The sequence below is a fragment of the Pleurodeles waltl genome, chromosome 3_1 (genome assembly GCF_031143425.1).
Source record: "Pleurodeles waltl isolate 20211129_DDA chromosome 3_1, aPleWal1.hap1.20221129, whole genome shotgun sequence".
NCBI classification, from domain to species: Eukaryota; Metazoa; Chordata; class Amphibia; order Caudata; family Salamandridae; genus Pleurodeles; species Pleurodeles waltl.
The window spans coordinates 669,524,404-669,546,091 of record NC_090440.1 but is presented as its reverse complement, the minus strand read 5'-3'; the positions used below and the strand labels follow the sequence as shown (position 1 = coordinate 669,546,091).

General features: G+C 46.2%; 1 protein-coding gene across 3 annotated transcripts in view; it reads right to left on the bottom strand.

Moving 5' to 3' along the window:
- FADS1 (fatty acid desaturase 1) overlaps window positions 1-21,688 on the bottom strand; it is a 196,287-nt gene that overhangs the window by 42,761 nt on the left and 131,838 nt on the right. For all 3 annotated transcript variants that reach the window (XM_069223231.1, XM_069223232.1, XM_069223230.1), the window contains exons 7-8: window positions 8,253-8,313; window positions 7,519-7,595 (exon numbers count right to left, since the gene is read on the bottom strand). In XM_069223231.1, the coding sequence (XP_069079332.1) occupies window positions 7,519-7,595; window positions 8,253-8,313 (138 nt within the window). The remainder of the gene's footprint in view (window positions 1-7,518; window positions 7,596-8,252; window positions 8,314-21,688) is intronic.

Sequence of the window (21,688 nt, the reverse complement as noted above, 5' to 3'; positions counted from 1 at the left end):
GCCGATGAACGGTCACCTATTTTTCAGGTTAAGCCATGGCCTGTTGGCGGTGGCGTCCCCTGGGCTGTAGCGGTCTTCTCGTGAGTTCTTTGTTTCGACGTCTTACTCACGGTTTTCGGCGTTTCCTTGGGGTCGATCTCCTCAGAGTCTGAATCCTGGGTGGAGAATGTTTCTTCCTCCTCCTCGAAACGCCCTTGTCCTGTCGGCGCCGACGCCATTTGCAGTCTTCTTGCTCTTCGGTCCCTGAGTGTCTTCCTGGACCGAAACGCTCGACAGGCCTCACAAGTATCCTCCTTGTGTTCTGGTGACAAACACAAGCTACAGACCAGATGTTGATCTGTATATGGATACTTGTTATGGCATTTTGGACAGAAGCGGAATGGGGTCCGTTCCATCAGCCTTGAAGAGACACGTGGCCGGGCCGACCAGGCCCCGACAGGGATCGAAAAAACCCCAAAGGGCCACCGGAGCTCTTCTTAATTCGGTGTCGATCTGTTGTAACTAACCCGATACCGAACGCAAACAATACAGACGATTTTTCCGAGATTCTAACTAACTTTCCGACCCAAAACACGGAGCGAAAAGGAACACGTCCGAACCCGATGGCGGAAAAAAAACAATCTAAGATGGAGTCGACGCCCATGCGCAATGGAGTCGAAATGGGAGGAGTCCCTCGGTCTCGTGACTCGAAAAGACTTCTTCGAAGAAAAACAACTTGTAACACTCCGAGCCCAACACCAGATGGCGGGATGTGTACAGCATGTGTATCTGCACCTACACATGCCATCGAACATATATATATATATATATATATATATATATATATATATATATATATATATATATATATATACATACATTGTCATTCAAGTTCAACTATTTTTGATAATGCAGAATACAACTGATTTTAGGTAAGACGTGTGAGGTTCCTTATGATCTGGTTCACAGCAAATCTTACCCTAAGGGGTTTACGTACCCCATTTTTACGGGACCTAGTATAACCACGATTGTAACCATTTTAGTGTTACAAATCAGTCACTAATGCAAGTCATTATGAAAACCCAACAGTGCTTACACAAACAACATTGAGAATTCATCTATTCTAAAAGACAACATTCCATTAACAAACACATTTTACTCTAGCCACAGAAGCATACATCTGTATTCCTCTTTTCATAGTGATACTAATTTCAAATTGGTAAATGTTCTAGTTCGACAATTCAAACATTAATTGAATATATCAGAAAGTGAGCGAAGTGTGCCACAATTCACATGCAGCCCCTTGGCCGACATCTTGGAAATGGTTTCTTTAATAGAAAACCCACCCTTAAAATTGCCAGCCATTTTTCTTGACACATGGCCATCCGTGCTATTACTAAACTCAAAAATGAGGCATTTTAGAGCAGGCACCCAATTACTTTGCCAATGCTTGACAAAATCGATTTGCTAATCAGGTTTTGACATGTTTTGAGTTGCAATGCACTCCAGAGGCGAACTTAAAAATTTACATTTCAGAATTTAATTGGAAGAGTTAGCAGAGACAAAGTGCCAATTTAAATTGCTGCAGAAGGACAGGTGACTATATGCATACAAATCGATAAAAATATGTCCCACACGTTTGGAATCCACACAGCACGTTGTAGTGGCACGTTATGGCACCCAACATGTTTTTGAAACAGGGCAGGGAATATAGGGCCAAAATGCTCTGCTCAAAAAATGGAAAGGGAATGTGGAGTGTCTTACTCTATTATGTTAATCAGCAAACAGGATGCCCGTCCACACAATACAGGATTAGTCGTCTACTCAGGGCTTCAAACCAGGAATGTACTAAACAGGATAATCCAGCTCTTGTGGAAAGGCTATAATGCAAGTGGCGAGAGAGGGGTAGGGTGACCAGAAATTTAAAGCCAAAAACCGGGACAGTTCACAATTTTACTCCAACCGAGCGAACAGAATGACAGCACTCAACTTAGCCTTACAGAAAAGGCACTAAGAACATAAATAAAACGCCATTATAAAGACTGTTAATTACATTACTTGCTTATAACAGCTGCCAACTATCCTTGCTTTGGAAAACATAAAAAGGCGCCTCTTGCCGTTTTCGGTTGACCCTCTCTAAAAACCGGGCGTGAGCTGAATTTTCCGAAATCTGCCAGGAGAGCTGGTGAAAAACCGGGGCTGTCCCGGCAAATCCGGGAAGCCTGGTCACCGTAGAGAGGGGGGTCATATAAGCAATGAGGAAGGGCAATAAAGAAGGCTAAAGAAGAGACAGGAAGACAAAAAAACAGTGGCCTGGATAAGATGAGACATGGGCCCTATTATATATAGGGTGAACAGCCCTACTATGCGCTACTGCATACACTTAAATGGGTGTGCCAGGGGCAGACCTCAGAAGACAGGCCCGTGGACTTGTGCCTGCCTATGTGGCAACGTATTATTAGTAAAATGCAGACCAACTGTTTGAAGGTAGCAACGAAACCTGCCTTTAAAAGGTGGGCCAAGACCCCCTGCAGTCCGGTGCAGTGACTGACTGCACCTACCTGCAAAGGGTGCGCCTGGGCATCCTTCATTGGTCAAATTTGGGGCAAGGGCTGTGTACTAACTGTGCACCACCACTTTTTGGCGCAGTAGATGTGCTTTCTGGCAGCCTCTTTGCCTCTGGGCCTGTGTCATTAATGTGGTGTTGGTGCAAAGCCAAAGTTTCCTCACTTTCCTGAGGCATGTCCCCATGTAGATGAGGGAGCAGTGCCTTAAAATCATGCAGGGGTGCACGTAGGAACAGTGTGAACAGTATTACTGAAAGGGCTGTGCAGCTGTTTTCAGCTCCTTCTGTGATGCTGAGGTGCCCAAGAAAGACAAAACAGACGCACATTCCAGGGGCACCCGGTGTAATATGGCCCCAGGAAGCTGAGTTTAGAGATAATCTGGTTTGCAGCACGTACATTACAGCAATATCATAATTATGGACAATGGCAGGCAGAAGGGTTCACTGAAAATGGCAAACTTATGGAAATTGGAAGCTAAATGCGGCAGACTCTTCCAGCAAAACAAAATTAAGATAATGCTGGCTTTGATACACTGTTAATAGCGCTAGACAGTGTATTTCCTGTCTGAAACGAAAAGCATATTTTGTACATATCAGCACAAATTTAACCTACTTTATTAAGACGTTTCATAAAGAACCCCTAAAAGCAGATCTGGAAAAAGGCCAAAGATATCACATGATATGTTTCTCCTATAAGAAATGTTTTGCTACATCCAGCATTACAGCTCAGAACAAATAAGAGTTATTGTTCCTTAGGCTGCAGATCCCATCGGGAGATTCCACAATCCATTGATACTGATCCCAGTTGAATCATCAGGTCCATAGCATCTCTGCAAGTGTCAGGATGCAGGTAGACCAGAAGAACTCGGGTACGGTAACTGTAGAAACCGAAAAATCTCTTTACATTTAGCACAGGTAGGTCTCAGGGCAGGAACTCGAAACTAATGCAGAAAAAAAGGTAGCCAAGATTGTGAGTAGGAAAACCCTGATTCGTTCTGAAGAGCAGCAAGGTGTCGAAAGAGTCAGCATGGTCCGCTTTGAAAGATAAAGCCTCCAGGTCGCAATTACCCAATAAGATAGGTTGAGAGCCGTTATATACTGCTTGGATCGAATTACAACATACAAGTCTCAAACCAGAATCTCAGCAGGTCCAACTCACACTTTCATCCTCCTGAGACTGCTAATTTGATCACCATCTTTTTGTTAACACAAGCTATTTAGGTCTCATTGAAATAGCAAAAAAAAGAAGGAAAGGAACTCCCACAGAGAAGGCACCTTGACACCTAGCCTGCCACTTGCCTGTGGCTTCCAGTTCCTGCCTTTTTAGACTGATTCAGTGACACCATAGCTGCCTGGGTTTTCCCAACCAGATTTTCCCACTCACTGTACCTCCCGCCAACAGAAGCCCCACCCACCCTAGGACCTACTTAATGCATGCCACAGCGCAACCGCGCGCACCTCTGGCATACTGAAGGCATGCCAAAGGCAAGCCTGTCTGTACCTGGATCGCGCCCAATGCCATGCCCACTGGCCCTCCCTCCCCCCAAAGAGACATCATCACCGAGCTCTACACCCTCTACCTCAGATGCTGCAACAAACACTGTCACCACGCTGACCCAAGCTCCACATTAGGACCCTTTACCTGCCCCCACTGCCATTTCACCTGCCAGAGCACACACACCAGCCCACCGACCAGCCCCACCCCGAAAACACCACAGAAACCATCTGAACAAAAACACCAACTTCCATGCGCCCTTCTCGACACACGTATACAAGCATTCCACCAAATTATGAAACCTTGGGACCTAAACGCCACCCTTGCACCCGACATCATCTTCCTCATCGAGACCTGGCCCAACCCCATATCCACCCCAGACATTGCCACAGTGATCCCAGACGGATATAAAATCACTCACCAGGACCACACCAGGAAGCTGGGAATAGGAACAGCCATCATCCACAAAGAGACCATACAGTGCACTGCCACCATCACCAACACCCCCACCCCCATGGAACATCTCAACTTCAAGCTCCACATGGATGACAAAACAATAATCAGAGGCACCCTCGCATTCCGACCCCCAGGCCAGCACTCCAGCTTCTGCAACACTATTGCAGACTTCATTGCGCCCAAGCCTTAGACTCCAAGGACTACATCTTACTCTGTAACCTAAATTTCTACATCAACGACAACAACACTGGATGCTTCCTCGACAGTATGTGCAGCCTCGGATTGACCCAGATCGTCCACAACCCTACACACACACTGCAGGACAAGTCATGGACCTTATTTTCACCTCCAGCAACTGCATTAAATTCAGCCATGATACAAAACCCACATAGACCGATCACTCCATCGTCCACTTCAGCATCTCCAGCCCCCGCATCTCCATCTCCACCCACAAGATGACCAGCACCCCCACCGGAAGTGGAACAAAATCTGAGACCAGCTGGGCAGATGCCCTCAACACCTCCAGTCCCAATACCACCAACCTCGAAAAGGGAGTGAAAAACTTCAATGCCTGGATCACCAATTGCGCCAACAGCATCATCCCCACCAACAGCAACATCCAGAAAAAATCCTCCAAAAAGGCCAGCTGGGACACTCAAGAACTCAGAACAGCGAAGCGAGACAGCAAACAGCTGGAGAGGAGATGGCACGCCAGCAAGGAAACTTCCAATACAGCAGCCTTCAAGACCTTTCTCAACCTGTATCACCGCCTGCTGAAGGCAACAAAGAAGACAGCCCTTGCCACTTGCATCGAACCCAGCGCCAACACCACCAAGGAACTTTTCAACATCGTTAAGGAATTCTCCAACCCGGCTGCCAGCAAAAACAACATCACACCCTCACAGGAGCTGTGTGACAACCTTGTCCACTTCTTCCATGACAAGATTGCAACCATATACAGGAACTTCGAACCCCAACCCACACCTATGGATTTCCTCGACAGATACGCCACTGCTGCAATGAAACCACATACTGACCACCTGGAATATCCTTCCCACCCAGGACATCACCCCCACAATGAAATCCATCTACTCTGAAGCTCCCACAGATCCATGCCTGTTCTACATCTTCAACCTTGAAAATCAAGAGATTGGCCAAGAACTCACCACCCTGTTCAACAGCTCTATCAACACCGCAACATTTCCTAACACCTGGAAACACGCCGAAGTCAGAACACTACTCAAAAAAAACTCTGCCAACCCCAGCAAACCCAAAAACTACAGACCAAGCTCCCTGTTCCCATTCCCAGAGAATGTACTGGAAAAAATCATCAACAAGCAACTCATGACATACCTGGAGCAGAACCAACTACTCAACGCCTCCCAATCTAGCTTCCACAGCAATCGCAGCACCAAACCTACCCTGATTGCAGCCACCGATGACATTGAACCCTCCTTGACCAAGGACAAACAGCAGCTTTGATCCTCCTCGACCTCTTGGCAGCCTTCAACACCGCATCCCACCCCATGCTGAAAGAAAGACTCCACCACATCGGCATCCAAGGGACGCGCTCAGATGGATCACCTCCTTCCTCACCAGAAGAACCCAGATCTACCTCCCACCTTTCATCTCCAAATCCAAGGAGATCACCTGCGGTGTCCCTAGGGCTCATCCCTCAGCCCGTGCTCTTCAACGCATATATGACCCCGCTGGCCAACACATTCAGATCCCACGGTCTCAACATAATTTCCTATGCAGATGACACTCAACTCATACCCTCACTCACCGACGACCCCTCCCACACCAGAATCAGCTTCCACATATGCATGACAAGTGTTGCTGATTAGATGAAGAACAACTGCCTGCAGGTGAACACAGACAAGCCAGAAGTACTGAGCTTTGGCAACAGCAGCAACACATGGAACGACTCCTGGTGGCCATCAGACCTAGGACCCACACCCACTCCCTTCGACCACACCAGAAACCTCGGAATCATCATTTGACAACAAGCTCACCATGAAATCACAGATCAATGCCGTGTCCTTCACTTGCTTCCACACTTTGCACATGCTACATAAGATCTTCAAGTGACTACCTCTCCACACGAGTCACACCATTACACAGGCCTCATCACCAGCCGAATGGACTACAGCAACACCCTCTATGTAGGAATCCCAGCGCACCTCCTACAGAGACTTCAGACCATACAGAACGTCACAGCCAGACTCATCCTCGGCCTTCCTCAATGAACCCACATCACACCCCACCTCAGGCAGCTCCACTGTTTCCACGTACCGAAGAGATGCCAATTCAAGCTGCTGACCATCACACACAAAGCTCTACACAACCAAGGACCCACGTACTTTAACCACCGCCTGAACTTCCACCAACCGTCAAGAAGACTATGCTCTGCCTCCCTTTCACTTGCCCATTCTCCCCACATCTACCGAAGCTGAAGTGGAGGATGCTCTTTCTCTCATGTTGCAGCAAAAACCTGGAACAGTCTCCCCACACACCTCCAGACCATCGCCTCACTTCCGGAATTCCAAAGGGCCCTCAAGACCTGGCTGTTCGAATAAGCCTCTGCGACCTGCAAGTGCCTTGATACCCTACCGGGTGATTAGCTGTGCTTTATAAATCCTGATTGATTGATTGAGAGAAGGCTTTCTTTGCTTCTTTGTGAGCTAAAGAGAATGGTTTAGAAGTAGGCTCAATTATCAGTGGAGTGGTAGGATGCATAGAATAACCTAATGCATGAGCTATCTGACTTCGCCGGTGGGTGGAACTACAGAGGGGCATCCCTTGTCCTGTGCCATAGACATAGGCTTTTCTTGTGCAGGGGTTCGAGATGCCGTTACATAGCTGGACGGGCAGACACCTAGAAAAGGTTATGAGTTCAAGCTGGGGAAGCTTTCACCACAATTACCAAATATTCTGGGAAGTCAGCCTCTTCCTGGTGTGTAAATTCTATTTTGTCTCTAGCTGTATTCAATGTAGTGTGGGTAATGTTCAAGATACTTACCACCCACTTTTTCCTTTTCACTACGAAATAGAAGATGAACCACTGGAAGTAGAGAGGCAGCAGGGCAGGAGGTCCAACTAGAGGAAGGAAATCAAGAGGAGAGAGATCAGACATCAGGGAGCCTTTAACCATCACTGCAACTCGTCCTCTTTCCATTCCTTGTTGGTAAATCCCATCTTTCCCATTGCACAGATTTCCACGCCACTGCTCCATTATACTAACCCCACCTGTACTCTAGCTACAGTCTTCCCCTGCACTGTTCTGCAGCACACATTGCACTGACCAATCCATGGGAATCCCCCTGCTCTGTACCAAGATCTGTTCTTACATGAAATCCCACCAGTGGAAAGGAGTCATTCCTTCTGAACTTGAGTCCTATGCATCCAGCTCCCCAGGGCTGCACCCAGTCGCTCCCGTGCCCTTGCCCCAACATCCCTCTGTGCCATCTCCGATCTCTATACATCCAACATCTCTCTATACTACAGTCATCTGATTTAAGGAGCTTCTTCTGAGCACATAGCCTGCCCACATTATCAGCCCCAAGCTCCAGACTCAACTCTCTCCTGTTACCCGCTCTGCTTTGTCTCATCCCATCACTTGACCCCCTCAGTCCACATCTACACATCCCTTGTGCACCAGGTGTTTCTGCCCTTCCTTGAAGCTGCTCCCAGCTCTGCATCTGCCACAGCCAGTACTCTGTGCCTGGGGCTGAGTGCAGGGTACCCGGTACGTACTGAAGAAGAAGTACTTGTGTTGCTGATTGTATGGCATGTGTTTCTTCTTCTGCATCCCAAGCTGTAAAACAGGGGACAAGAGAGTTAAATGTTTTCTGGAGAAGGGACTGCAAAAGGGAAGCAACATACAGGGGGAGTGAGACAGAAAGCAAAGGGGAGCCTTTGTTAGGCCCAGATACAAAAAAGGACAGCAGAAAAAAGCCCACCAGGCCCAAACAGTGCTGACAGTGTAGCATGCAGAGATGCACCTTGAGTTCTTGTAACTCTCCAGCTGTCACCTGTCCCCAACTCATACAGCCACATCGAGGGCACTGGCTAAGAAGGTTACCCAGTAGCCAAGGCCTCAGACTACTGTAGTGACTTCTGTGGAAAGTTTCTGGAAACGGAAGTGGAACTTACACCAGAAACGAAGATACTGTCTAGCCTTAGAAAGAAGCATCTGAAAAGAAGCATCGGTAAAGATGACTGACAGGAAGATGAGTTGTCACCATATGGTGCCGAAAGCTTGTGATTCTGGAATGCTCCTTCCATGCCGTCCTTGTGTCAGTGGAGAGTGGGTTTGGTTTTTTAGACTCTCTGCTGCAGGGACTGGGTTAGAAGAGACGTATACAAAATTGCACCTTGAATTATGAGTCTAATAGCAGTAGGAGATGTCTGTGCAAGTTTCCAGCGGGAAGGAGTTTTAGTGAACTCAAGTATCATTGGGACCGGTAACCGTCCATTTGTTCTCCACCCTACAGAATCTCCAAGCAGACATTATGTGGGTTCTTTAAATAAATCGCCCACAGACTAGTATCAGTGAGCAGTAACCATGGTAAACGCTACAGTGAGTCATGTGGCTCAGAATTGTGGGCTGCAGACTAGATGGCCATTCTCAGGTGCTGTTGCATAGAGTTCTATCATCCTTCCCTTGGTAGTTGGCTGCTGCCCATTGAAGGTTTTCCAGTGGGGGATGCTCACTAATCCACCTGCAATCTGGTGATGCACTGCTGGCAGGACATCCGTTCTCTATTGCATAGGCGGCTTCACCTTTAGTCTTCTCCCTTCTCCAACTTCACAATTGATTCCCTTCTAAACTAATTCCCCGAGGTCCAGAACTCCCTACATACAGGCCATGTAGTACGTTTACCTAACTTTGTTAGGGTTGACACCGGATTAATTTGGGCCCCTTTAGTACAAGAGTGCATTATCTATGGAAGATCTGGGGTACACAACCAACGTGGTGCATGCACCAGAGTCACAAGAAGAAGGTCACGCTCAGAAGCAGCAATGGCTGTGCTTCCCATATTGAAGAATGATATGACTTTATTTAAACATTAGGGACAAATCATAGACCATACACATTGCAAAGTTGAGAAGATGCTAAGAACTTACATTTCCAGATCTAAGGGAAATATAATTCATGCAGTGTAGATTAGTTTGCTGAGGGGAGCTGACATTCTGACACCTAAACACTACCCTGTGATTGTATGGTAACTACACAAAGGTCGCCAAAACAAATATATAAAATAAATAAAAATAACAATGGAGAAATAAGACTACGCATGGGTGAAATAATAGCCTTCTAATGGAAGTAATTGAAAAAAATCTTCCAGACAATTACAACAGAGGACAAAGCAAGAGGGCAGCATTGAATACTGGTGCACAAAAATGGAAGCTGGGGCAAGAAATGGCATCAAGACATTACAGTAAAATAACCTTCAGAGTAAAATAACATTAAAAAAAAATACAGCAGTGATTAGTAGCCCCCATTTGAGCAAAAAAACAAGGAAAAATACTTTCCTTAAAAAAACTAAAAATTGATGGAAACAATCAGTTTTGATTTTGTCCATTGATAATAAGACAAGGAAGGGATTTTTTTCAAGTAGCTTTTGTTGTTCTGGAAGCGAGTACCTCCTGAGTGCTGAAAAAGCTCTTGATACAGTTAAGTGAAATGATCTAAAAGGGCTGCTTTATTTGACCCTGGACCTGGTTGTATTCCTACTGAATTTGATGCACCATAAAGGTTTTCCACTTGAATGTGGTACTGAGGCGGGATGTCCCCAGCTGCACCTTTTAATTTTAAAAGATCCTACTTGTATTTACAGGAATCGGTGAAGAGCTCTGCAGCTATTATGGGCAATCAGTCCGAGCATCCACCTTTTTGTTACAGTAATAAATCTAGTATCCAGCTATTCCTTTGCACTTACACTATGATGTCTTCTATACGCCTATCCTGCACATCTCCTAATTCTGTTTCTTTCTGTCATAATTTAGTTGTTGTTTTTCCATGACCATGTTGCTTATAAGATGGTTCCTTCTTGAGAGAGAAATCCAAATACATAGTAACAGAACTGTCTCTACGCTGCTAATTTTTGGCAAGTGCTTATTCAAATATTAATCATAAAAATTCTTATTTAATCAGAAAGATATTTGATCCTGAATTAATCTAATATATTTATTTGGTTCTAATATTTGTATTCGATTTTGGCAAATTCCTGCAAATTACATTTACTACTGTTCAATTATCTTGGTTACTTCACACATACGTTCACCTGCATAGGGTGAAAGGTAGTCAGTGGAGGCGCCAGGGTCATGGGAAAACTAATGAACAATGCATGAAACAGGGTCGGACTGGCCTATAGGGCAATCTTGCAGTGCCCGAGGGGCTGGTATGATAGTCAGTGTGTGTGCCGGATTTTTGGTCGTTTGTGGGCCTTTTGTATGGTCTGGTAGGCTAGTTTTACTATTGATTTCTCGGTTATTACCATACAAATTGCCTGCACCAAGTAAACATGCATGCAATCTCTCATAGCAATACCTTACAAAATACTTATACAGCGTGTCTTTACAAGTTTAAAACTGCCTTGATTTGCAAACTTAGGCCACTTTTTAAACCATATGAGGCGCTAAAGAAAGCCACTTTTAATTTGGTGTCCGGGACTATTTTATGTCCCAGTCTGACCTTGTGAAAGAACCACAGACTGGTGCCAACTTGCCTAAAACACAATAAGGGTTGTTTGCTTTTCAGAATTCGAAATGTGGAAAGGTACCCTAATGCAGGCACTCAAGTCTGCTTCAAGTGAGTAAAGACCTGCACACCAACATTTAACACTTTCCCAGCAAACACTGCATCCTAATTTGACAAGCTTCTTTACCAGCTAGGGGAAGGCACTGTATGCATGGTATTTATGAATGTATGTATGAATATACTAATATACGCACACTTCTCTTCCAGATTTGAGAACCTAGACACTTGCTATTCAAACAAGGATTGAACGCCCAACCCAGAAGCTGAACATCAGGTTTAATAATCACAGGAAATAGAAACCTCGAGGATTCAAACCGTCCTTGATATCCAATGAGACTGCAAAGGCCCCCTGCCTGGAGTTCCTTCCTCAGGCCTTCAGCTTTGCACAACTCAGAACAATTAGCACTCCGCCATCACAATGTTGTTATCAGGAACTTTAAAGTAATTTACTAATCCTGAATCACTTCTGCAAAGCTTAACAGTTTCTAAATTAGCTCTGCAAGTCTTAATTGAGAGGTATATGTCAGTTCTTTCAAATAACTTTCACATTGAGAGACCACATCTTGCTAGTAAAGTTGTAATCTGATAACACACACAGTGCTGCCCCTCCATGGGACTGTGCCGATGTTAATCCATGAAGGCTGCTCACGAGCTATCATGGTGCAGGCCTGCTTGGACACATCAGAATTAAACCCAGTTAGACCTAAAGGCGTCCCAAGGAATCCCCACTGAAGCAGCAGCAGGAGAACGTCAGATCAGTGAGCCCTTAAGCAGGCTGGGGAAAGCACACAACAGGTCCTCCGGACCTGGGCTTCCAAAAAGACGGGGGATTCTACTCTACCCAGAGGTTCCTGCAATTATATCCCAATGGGGTCTTGCATCCAAAGGTATCCTGCCAGCAAAATCACTGCAAGTCAAAAGGAGCTGCAGGCACTCCACTTATTGGGTCAATGGGATGCTGAAGTGACGTCTGTCAATATTCTGTTCCTACCAAAAACTGCATTCTATATATGCAAGGTAGGAAGCAAAGACGAAGCCCTCAGGTGGGTAATTAATTCTCAATGGCAATGCAGAAGGGAAAGCAAACCTGCATGACAGGTGTCTCAGGAGACGACTGTGCCGGGTGCGCACTCCTTTTCAGGGAAACGATGGAAAAGAAACAAAAGATGAGCAAGCAGTCTGAGGGTGGGTGGGTGGTACTGTGCACGAGTGCAGTGGCACATATGCTCAGGCCATCCAGTTGCTATGACAACACACTGGTTCGTCCACCTACTGAAGACAGAAAAGAAACAAGAGTCGAGGGTTTGCAAATACTTTAATAGCCAGATCCTTTCCTTAAATAACTGCATTCGTGTTATCTTGGGTCACGTTTCGCTTGCTTGTACACACCTTTAATGGAAGGTAAATCTGAAGGTACAAAGATAACCAAGGGTCTTTCCTCTTAAGTTGCTTGCACTGTTTGTTATATAAACATATATGTGCAGAATTGTCCCCTTACTGGGAACCAAGAAGCACATAGTAGCACTTCACCCTCCCAGGTTAGGGAAGCAGAGCAATCCAAGGCCTTCTTCGGTGAGGTGGTGTAGGCTAGTAATCTGTATTTGCTGGCACGCAACAGCAACAAATATTGCCCAGTCAGTGTTTTTTCTTTGAAACAGGAAAAGTACATTTATTAAACATATTATTAAATACTATGCATTTAACTACAGCAGGTAGATCAAGCGATCTTTAGTGACACCCATGGATCACATTTGGTGACTAATGGGTCAGGACCCCCTAATCACAATAACCCCGCCCCAACCTATTTAAGATGCAACATGACAATATAAGGTGTGTCATTTTAACTAAGGTAAGCCTAGTGGCTTTGTTAATGGGCCAGCACATTACTATATATGGCGAGCCTACTGGCTTTGCTAAGGGGTTAGCACATGATTAAAGTAGCCATCATTGTGTTAGTCTTCACCATTAAAATCAATAATCACACAAAAGGGTATTCATTATTAATTAAAACATTGCAATGTTCAGTAATCATTGTCAGTAAAGTACTTTAAATAAAGCATTTGAAAAACAATCACAGACGTCTTAGTGTCTTTTTTTCTATTCATCAGGCCACATGATGTAGCCACAGGACTAATCTCTAGGGGTCCCTGCACCCCGAGTTGAAGAACACCAAGCCCCAGCTCCAGAAATACTTGAATGATATTCAATAGTCTTCTCAGATCATGTATTCTATTGACCTGGGAGACATAGGGTTTGTTATTTAAAAGGTTCAAGTGGGACTGCTGCGCCTTGTGTCTATGTCCATTGCACTTGGCAAATACGCTGGTGGTGCCCCAGCCCCTCCTTGGTGCACTACAGGCAAGAAAACTCTTATCAATACCCCCCTAGGGAGCATTACTGAATGCTCTTTTGCAGGACAGTCAATATTTAATCAGCAGATCCTGCTGCTTTCATCTGCTGCCCCGGGCTGCAAGTTTCCCTCTGTTTTGCCTTTTTGTTTAAAGTGTAGTGCCTCAGTCCCGACCGGGACAATATCAGCCTAACTTAATGCTGGGGCAGCGCAAGAGCTACTTCATCGCTGCCCTGCTGGCAATCCTCTTACAGTGCTCCCACCGCAGGTTAGAGTGCAGCTGCTGACATTTTTGGACTCCCGCACGGCAGGAGCTTCCATAAATGGGAGCAAAACAGATCTGCCCATCCTGGTTCTTGGGGGATAGGGTCCCCAGGACTGTTTGTTTCCTGCGCCGGCCAGCAGGGCATCTTCTCTTCGTGTCATCCTCCAGGGAGATGTGGAAGCCCTGAGGGCAAATAGCACTCAAGGGAGGAGGCCCCAAGTACGCCTGTCCCCCATTGATTTAATTAAATGAATTCTGCACTGAATCCCAGGCGTTGCCTCATCCCAGGGGTAATTTCCATAGATATGGCAGACCACCATGCACTCCATTTTCGATGGCAGAGGGTCAAGGGTTAAATCTTTGCCTCTGGAGGGTGCAATTTGTGGGGAGTTGGTTTCACTGGCTCCCTGCGCCTGTCTTCTTCCCTGGCTGCCGGTGCTCCTCTCCTACTGATAGGGGCAACTTGCACCGACCCTCTGCCACCAGCCACCCACCAGAGCACTCTCCTGCCCACACTCCCAAGCCCCACAGCCTCCTGTCTGTTTTTCAGGGCACTAGGGATGACAATGGAGTCCATATCTTTTCCCAGGTGGTCCTCAGGGGGCACAAGAGAGCCAGCACTAATGGACATAGAAAGGCCCATATTGTCCCGTGGGACAGCTGCAGGCAGAGCCCCAGCAGGGCATCAGGTGGCTTCATCTTCCAGCTGCCCATGACTGCTGTTGTCGTCTTCCAGGTACAGGGTCTTGCTCACTGTTTCTCCCTTGTGCAAAGATTTATATGTGTGGTGGAAAGCTCTAGATGTCAGGCACCCCTGGCAAATCCTAAGATGCCACAACATCCCTCCACCCCTGCCCCTAACCCTCCAACACAACTTTCTGTGACAATGCAAAATGGCTCCATCAATTTTCTCTGTGAAGAGCTCCTCTGACAGTTTTAACTCCACCTCTAGCTGACATCACTGCTAGATACCATCCCACCAAATCTCAAAGGAGAGCCCCTCCTGTGTTTGCTCGAGACGTCTGGGCTTCCTCATTTGTTCAGGTGGCCTAGGCTGACCCAGCCCAGGAGCACTGTGACAGCTATTTATCAGATGTAGATTTTCCCCATGCTCCTTCCCTCTCCCAGAAACTAGGTCAATCACTGACAACTGCTCCCTTTGTTTGGGAAGACATTTGTTGTCTCTGCTGGGGGAGCAGAGTAGTTAAAATGGCCCAGCAAGTGGGACAAAGGCCTGGAGTGTGATAATGAGCTGAGGCAGAGAAATATGACAATTCTTTACTACCCACAAGATGCTTATGTATGTTATTGGAACCTGCAAAATCAACCTCAGCGTGCATGTTTTACACCAGTTTGACACATTGCTGTGTAGGCTGAAGTGGAGTGCAACTGCACCTTATACAGATTTCACCTATATTTTTAATACAGTGAAAGCGCTACAGATTTTCCAGTAAACCCTACAGATTGAAGGCCTATCCTTGTCCCTTCTGCGCCAGGCTATCTGTGCACTATTATTGGAGCTGTGCACAACAGTAATCTCACACCCACAGCCTGCACCCATGCACACATGTGTTTGTGTGACCAGCCCAGTTGCCCCTTACTCTATCTAAGCCACAGAGACCTTATCATAAAAGATGGACATGGGCAGTAAACACGGTCAATCCAATTACCGTGAGACTCAGGAGAGATTTACCCACAGTAAAGGTCCAAAAACCAGGTGATCAAAAGTGAAAAATGTGGACTAAATGGGAGGAACCTATTTGAGACATATACGAATACACCTCTTTCCCACTGAATCTCGTGTTTGCAGTGGTGCACAGTAAAAGCACACTAAATACCACATACAATGTGGTGCAGCACAAAAGCAAGATGTTGCCACAATCTTTCTTGATAGCAAAAACGTAAGGAGATTGGTTGTGGGAGGGCTTTCTATGTTTTTAAATTACAATAATGGATTTTGGAAAAAAACTTTATATTATGGATTAAAACCTTACACCAAGCACAAGAAAATGTAAAGGTATGCAGACCTCTAGGACCTTCTACAGAAGATGTGTCACGTGGCAGCAGTGCCCATAATACTTCTTAATGTTGCATCTTCATAAAGTGCTTGTTTAAAAAAAATGCAACTGTTTAGTCGGGGAGGTCACTATATTGCAAGAGATTTATCACATGACAAAAATGTGATCCAGTGAATTGGATATCACTTTATGTTTAAGGAAAATAGAAGCAAAGTTAAAAATATTTAAAATACCTTGACAATGTAGTGGTAGACAATGAAGGAAGTGAATGCAATATTTTTGTAGGTTAATATTGCAGACCCTGTTTTAGTGATAGAGCTGTTCAAGTTATTACAGAAAGATGTGAAATGGAACTATTCACATTCCAAATATATGTTGTGATAACTACAATAGACAAATGTGCAAAACTGAAAAGTCTGCAAAATAATCTGGCAGATGAATGCGCTACATTATAAACACTGATAAGACATTACTTATAAAAAGAAGAGATGCTGAATTTACCTCTATCGATGTACAAAATCAAGTAGTTTATTTTGAAATTAATCCAATGAATAAGACATATTAGAAGCTATCCATGAACCTTGCTTGAAGAACTAGTGGGAAGTAACTTCTTAAACACGATATTGCCCAGAATCTATAATATATTGATTAATTTACCCATCATCTATTTACCTGTAGAGAGGCCCAAGATGTTGTGCCCTGAGATGGCAAATTATGCAGTCAAAAAAAAGCAAAATGTGAAGTCCTAAACCCCAAAATCAGCAGTATTTTGCAGCATACAAAAAGAGCTGGTTACAAAAATACCACTCAGTCCTTGGTCTGCAACTGCTGGAGACTCTGCAAAGTCCTACAGTCTGTGACCCGGCAGTGTCCAGCAGCATCGTGCCTCTGAACAGGAGGCTGTCTGATGCCAGGGAGTAGAGATCTAAATGTGAAAACTCTGATTTCGGCCACTCGAGTCAGATGGGAGAGGCACTGGAAATGATGGGGCGAAAGAGGGGTGAAGGAGCTGCAGGAGTCCCATGCCGCAAAGGGTAGTGGGGAGGAAGTGAGGAAGCCTGGGGAAAGAGGGCGGAAAGCAGGGAGCCAGACGCAGGCTCCTAGCACAGAAAGAGGAAGGGAACCGGGCACAGCCTGTTGGCACAGGGAGGAGGGCTCTGTGCATTTTCAAGCTCTTAAAAGGCAGATGACAGGAACTTAACACCTCTGCCACCAGACGGCATGTTGCCCATCTTACTTTTTTAGGGTCGAGCCTGCGTAGCATGCACTTGCAAGATGCTGTAGTAGTTAGAAAAGGGCTCGGCGCCTCGCCCATGTCACATCAGTGTCTTTCGTTGATTCTTGGGCTTGCCTTTTAAAATCTGCTTGCTTTCATTAGTGGAAGGCATGCATATGTCATGCCTTTTCCGGTGATTAGCCCTCCTCGAGCGCAGCGACCAAGTACTGAAAACATACGAGGCTTGCTGTTTTCCGTCCGGTTTGTGGACTACCTTTTCTCTTTTTTCACAGTGCGATCGTGCTCAGTTTTTTTTCCATTTAATGAGGCAAGGAAAGTCCGGTTGGGAGATTACAACTGCTAATAGCTGTAACTCGGAGAAATGCGAGACCCGTTGCATTGCAAATGCTTGTTTTTATTGGCCCCTTGGCAGGAGTGAGGGTAACAAGCTTAGATCTAAAGAAAACAGGCAATTACACATTTCTTAATGCATTTCTACCTACATTGAAAACGTTTTCACTTGTTGAAAAAAACACTTCCCATAGACAACCTAAAATTAAACACTATTATTTACAATTTCCCACAGTAATTACTCGAACATTTATGAGAGCTAAAGTTATTAGAATAATTAAGGAGAGACGCAATTGGAAATGACTTTGAATACAGGCATTTTTATCACTTTGTGGGCATGTGGGCATTTCTAACATTCTGCATTAGCACCCGTTGACTCTCCCTTAGGACTTCCATCTCTGACGACTTAACTGAACACATGGGAGTAAAACATCTGTAGTTATAAGCCCCATTTGCAAACATAAGTATCCACAAAAGGTTTACTGAACGGGGTGCCTAGAATGCTAGGATTCGCAGGACGTGGTTTCTAAAAGAACTGACAATGTTGGCAGTGAGAATTCTTTTAGGCGAAGGATGGCTAAAATCAATTAGTGCACAAGTGATTAAATGGTAAACTCAATTGCTAGATCACTTCTACCTGGAGGAAACAACTGTCACCTGTAGAGACAGTGATGACAACTTAATAAGGTGTTGGAACATTCAGAGAAGTTTATATAAACTTACTAAGCTTGTATCTGGGGCAGCTTCCGCTGTTTTTAATCAGCTTGAATGTGGAAGAAAGGATTAACCAGGAGTGAAGGTTGCTCAATATACTGTTTTTTCGTTATCCAGATAATTCTTCATTTTCAATGTATGGCAGTAAATAATGAACACACAACAAAAACAGTATGCACCGGAAAACATGGATCTATGATTTTGTCAACTGAACATCTCTAGTGCAAATGTAGAGTAAACCATCATGAAAAAGAAACCATAGCATTTTCATGCCAAAGAGTGCTGAACGGGACAGGACCAATTAATGAATAGCTGCCAAAGCAACAAGCAGCACACTTAGGTCCAGAGCAGCTGAGAGCACATACAAAGTGTGCTGAAAAAGAAAGGTCCCGTGGGTTGGCAGGAAAGAGTAAAGGGAAAGACGGAGCAACTGTCCCAGACAAAATGGACATGTTCAGACTGCAACTTTGTTGCAATGAATTATATTTTTTATTAGGGATTGTTTAATTCTGTCAATTTTAAATAAAGGGTTTTGTACACAAATTGATGAATTTCATTTCAGTTTCCTTCTTTAATCTATTAATCTCTTTCTTTTAAAATATTAACATTTTTAGAAACAAATGTGTCTCTCTCGGTTTCAGGATATGGACTGCACAGGGGCTTCTCCCCCGAATTCAGTGCTGTCTGATGCTAGCAGGACTCCTTGCTATAGCTGCGGCGCTGCTTATGCAGAGAAGCACTGCGTGACGAGCAGGTGCGCTCAAGAAAGGGAAGGGAATACAACTTCCAAAGGAAGAGGGAAGAAGAAATTCAGAGAAACAGATCAGGACTTGATATGAAGATGAAAATCGGGATGCAAAACTACCCAGGGCTGAATAGAGAAGAATCGAATGCAACCACAATCTTGAACTAGGAATCAAGATACAATTCAGCTCTCCCTCTTCATGGAGAACTATGGGACATGTAAGATTCCAGAAAACAGGAAATTACATCACGGGAAGTACATGAGCTATTTTGGATAGGGAACCAGCCATAAGTATCCCCTGCACTGAGTGGAAATGGTGATATAATCCAGCCTCCACCTCTTCCTGTACTGCTACGAGACAAAGAAGGCAACATGGAGGATTCTAGAGGGTAAGTAAGCGGCTTTCTGAAATAAATAAGCTTTCCCAAACACCTTTTTCTCATAACCTTAGAAAGTTTGGGCTTTTAGGGGGAAAATATGGTGTGGACCTAAAATGCTGTTATGGCGTTCTCGGTGTCAAGTCGCAAACATTTGCCTTATAAATGCCTTCATTCAAAGTTGGTGGAATAAATCAGTTTTGTAACAGAATCAATAAGCTTCATCAAAGGGGGTATTCTGAACACAGAGCACGATCTCTTGCTTTGTTATTATGTCACGGAAAAAAGTAGCATGCACAAAAACAGTTAAAATTACAGCATGGAAAAAATGGAATTACTTTGGGGGTCATTCTGACCCTGGCGGCCGGTGACCGCCAGGGTCACCGACCACGGGAGCACCGCCAACAGGCTGGCGGTGCTCCCAAGGGCATTCTGACCGCGGCGGTTCAGCCGCGGCCAGAAAGGGTAAACCGGCGGTCTCCCGCCGGTTTACCACTGCCCTCCAGAATCCTCCATGGCGGCGGAGCGCGCTCCGCCGCCATGGGGATTCTGACACCCCCTACTGCCATCCTGACCCGCCAGGAACAGGATGGCGGTAGGGGGTGCCGCGGGGCCCCCGTAAGAGGGCCCCACAAAGTATTTCAGTGTCTACAAAGCAGACACTGAAATACGCGACGGGTGCAACTGCACCCGTCGCACCTTCCCACTACGCCGGCTCAATTCTGAGCCGGCGTCCTCGTGGGAAGGTAGATTTGCCCTGGGCTGGCGGGCGGCCTTTTGACGGCCGCCCGCCAGCCCAGGGCAAATCTCAAAATACCCTCAGCGGTCTTGCGACCGCGGAGCGGTATTTTGACGGGGGAACATTGGCGGGCGGCCTCCGCCGCCCGCCAATGTTACAATCACCCCCTTTATGTCTAAACCTTAAATCTGAGGGACTATGATCCTTTAACTTTAAGGTATAATGCACGATAGATGGGCGAGGCGGCATGGCGCGTGGTAAGGCTAACAAAACAAAGGAAAACATTACATTAAAAAAAATGTACCCGAGTCTCCACCGCAGCGTTGCTCTTCTGGCTCCACTTGCAGGCAGAGGCTCCCATCCTGCCCTGTGGCCAATCCTAATGCTGCTCTCATGTTGCTGGTAGCATGAAAGCAGCGTTAGGATTGGCTGGAACGGCGAGGCAGACTGGGAGCCTGGGCCTGCTGTCTTCAACCTAGCAACACAGTGCCAGGTTGGAGAGAGCTCAGAGACCATATGTGAGGCGGTCAGCGCAGAACTGAACCACGTGGCTGGCAGCCCGGCCCATGTCACGCATGGCCTGCGGCAACAGGGGCCACAGGTGAGCCTGAGGTTGTGGACTACCAAGCCCAGCTGAGCCACCTCCACTGCCCCCCTGTTCCGAGAGCACCGCAGATGCCTGGTGCTTGGTCCAGCAGCCGCCAAAGGACAGTGCTCCAATGCCGGTGCCGGGTCAGAGCTTGACTGGAAACTTGGAGAAAATGATGTGGCAGCCAGGGGTGCCTGGCCTGAAGAGTAGAGTGATGACGCTGGGGCGCATGGGCTAACGCCGCCCTGCTACTGACACGCTCTCCCTCCTTCTCCGGTAAGTGCCAATTCTTCATGCTGCACATCTCACCCTGGGGTGGTGGTCCCTAATTTACGAGGCCTACTGGAGAACTAGTGAGACCTGTCATTGCACATCAATGACACTAGCATGCTAGCCCAGCAGGGGGGCCTCTCTACACTAGCAATTTAGCACTGCTGCTGCTGCAGCGTGGACAGTCGACGGTATGGGGGGAGGCAGTCTTCACTTGCAAACCCCTGCACCGGCCTCATCTGACCGGCTGCCTGTGCCCTTCAGCCCCTACCACAGCAGTTGACCCCCAGCAGTCTTTTCGATTTTGGGGGCAACAGCCTCACTTAAAAAGTTGGAGATGCCTAAGGGAGCATCCCTGCACAACCTGTTAGGGCCAACACCTTGGACTTCCCTGGAGCATTCGGATTGCAGAGAGATGGGGGGCCCTGAAAGACGTGGAGGGGGAGTGGCTGGCACTGCAGACCAGGAACACTCATCTGGCATGGCAGCAATCATGGATGAACTCCACGCGGGATCCCACTCCATAGGTGCTCAGTTTGACACACTTATGAGCTGAGTCAACCGCATGGGGTGAAGCCTGGATCACCATACCATCCGGTTGGATGGTGCAGAGGAGCGTATCTCGATCCTGAAAGACGAGTCAACAACAGTGAATAAGTGGCTAGAGAAAATTTTACGGATCCTCAAATCCGTGGCCATCAAGGACGAGGACCTGAAGGTCAGATCCTGCCACAACAATCTGCGCATCTTGGGAGGTCCAGAATCCATGGACACAGGACGAATGGTTTTCTT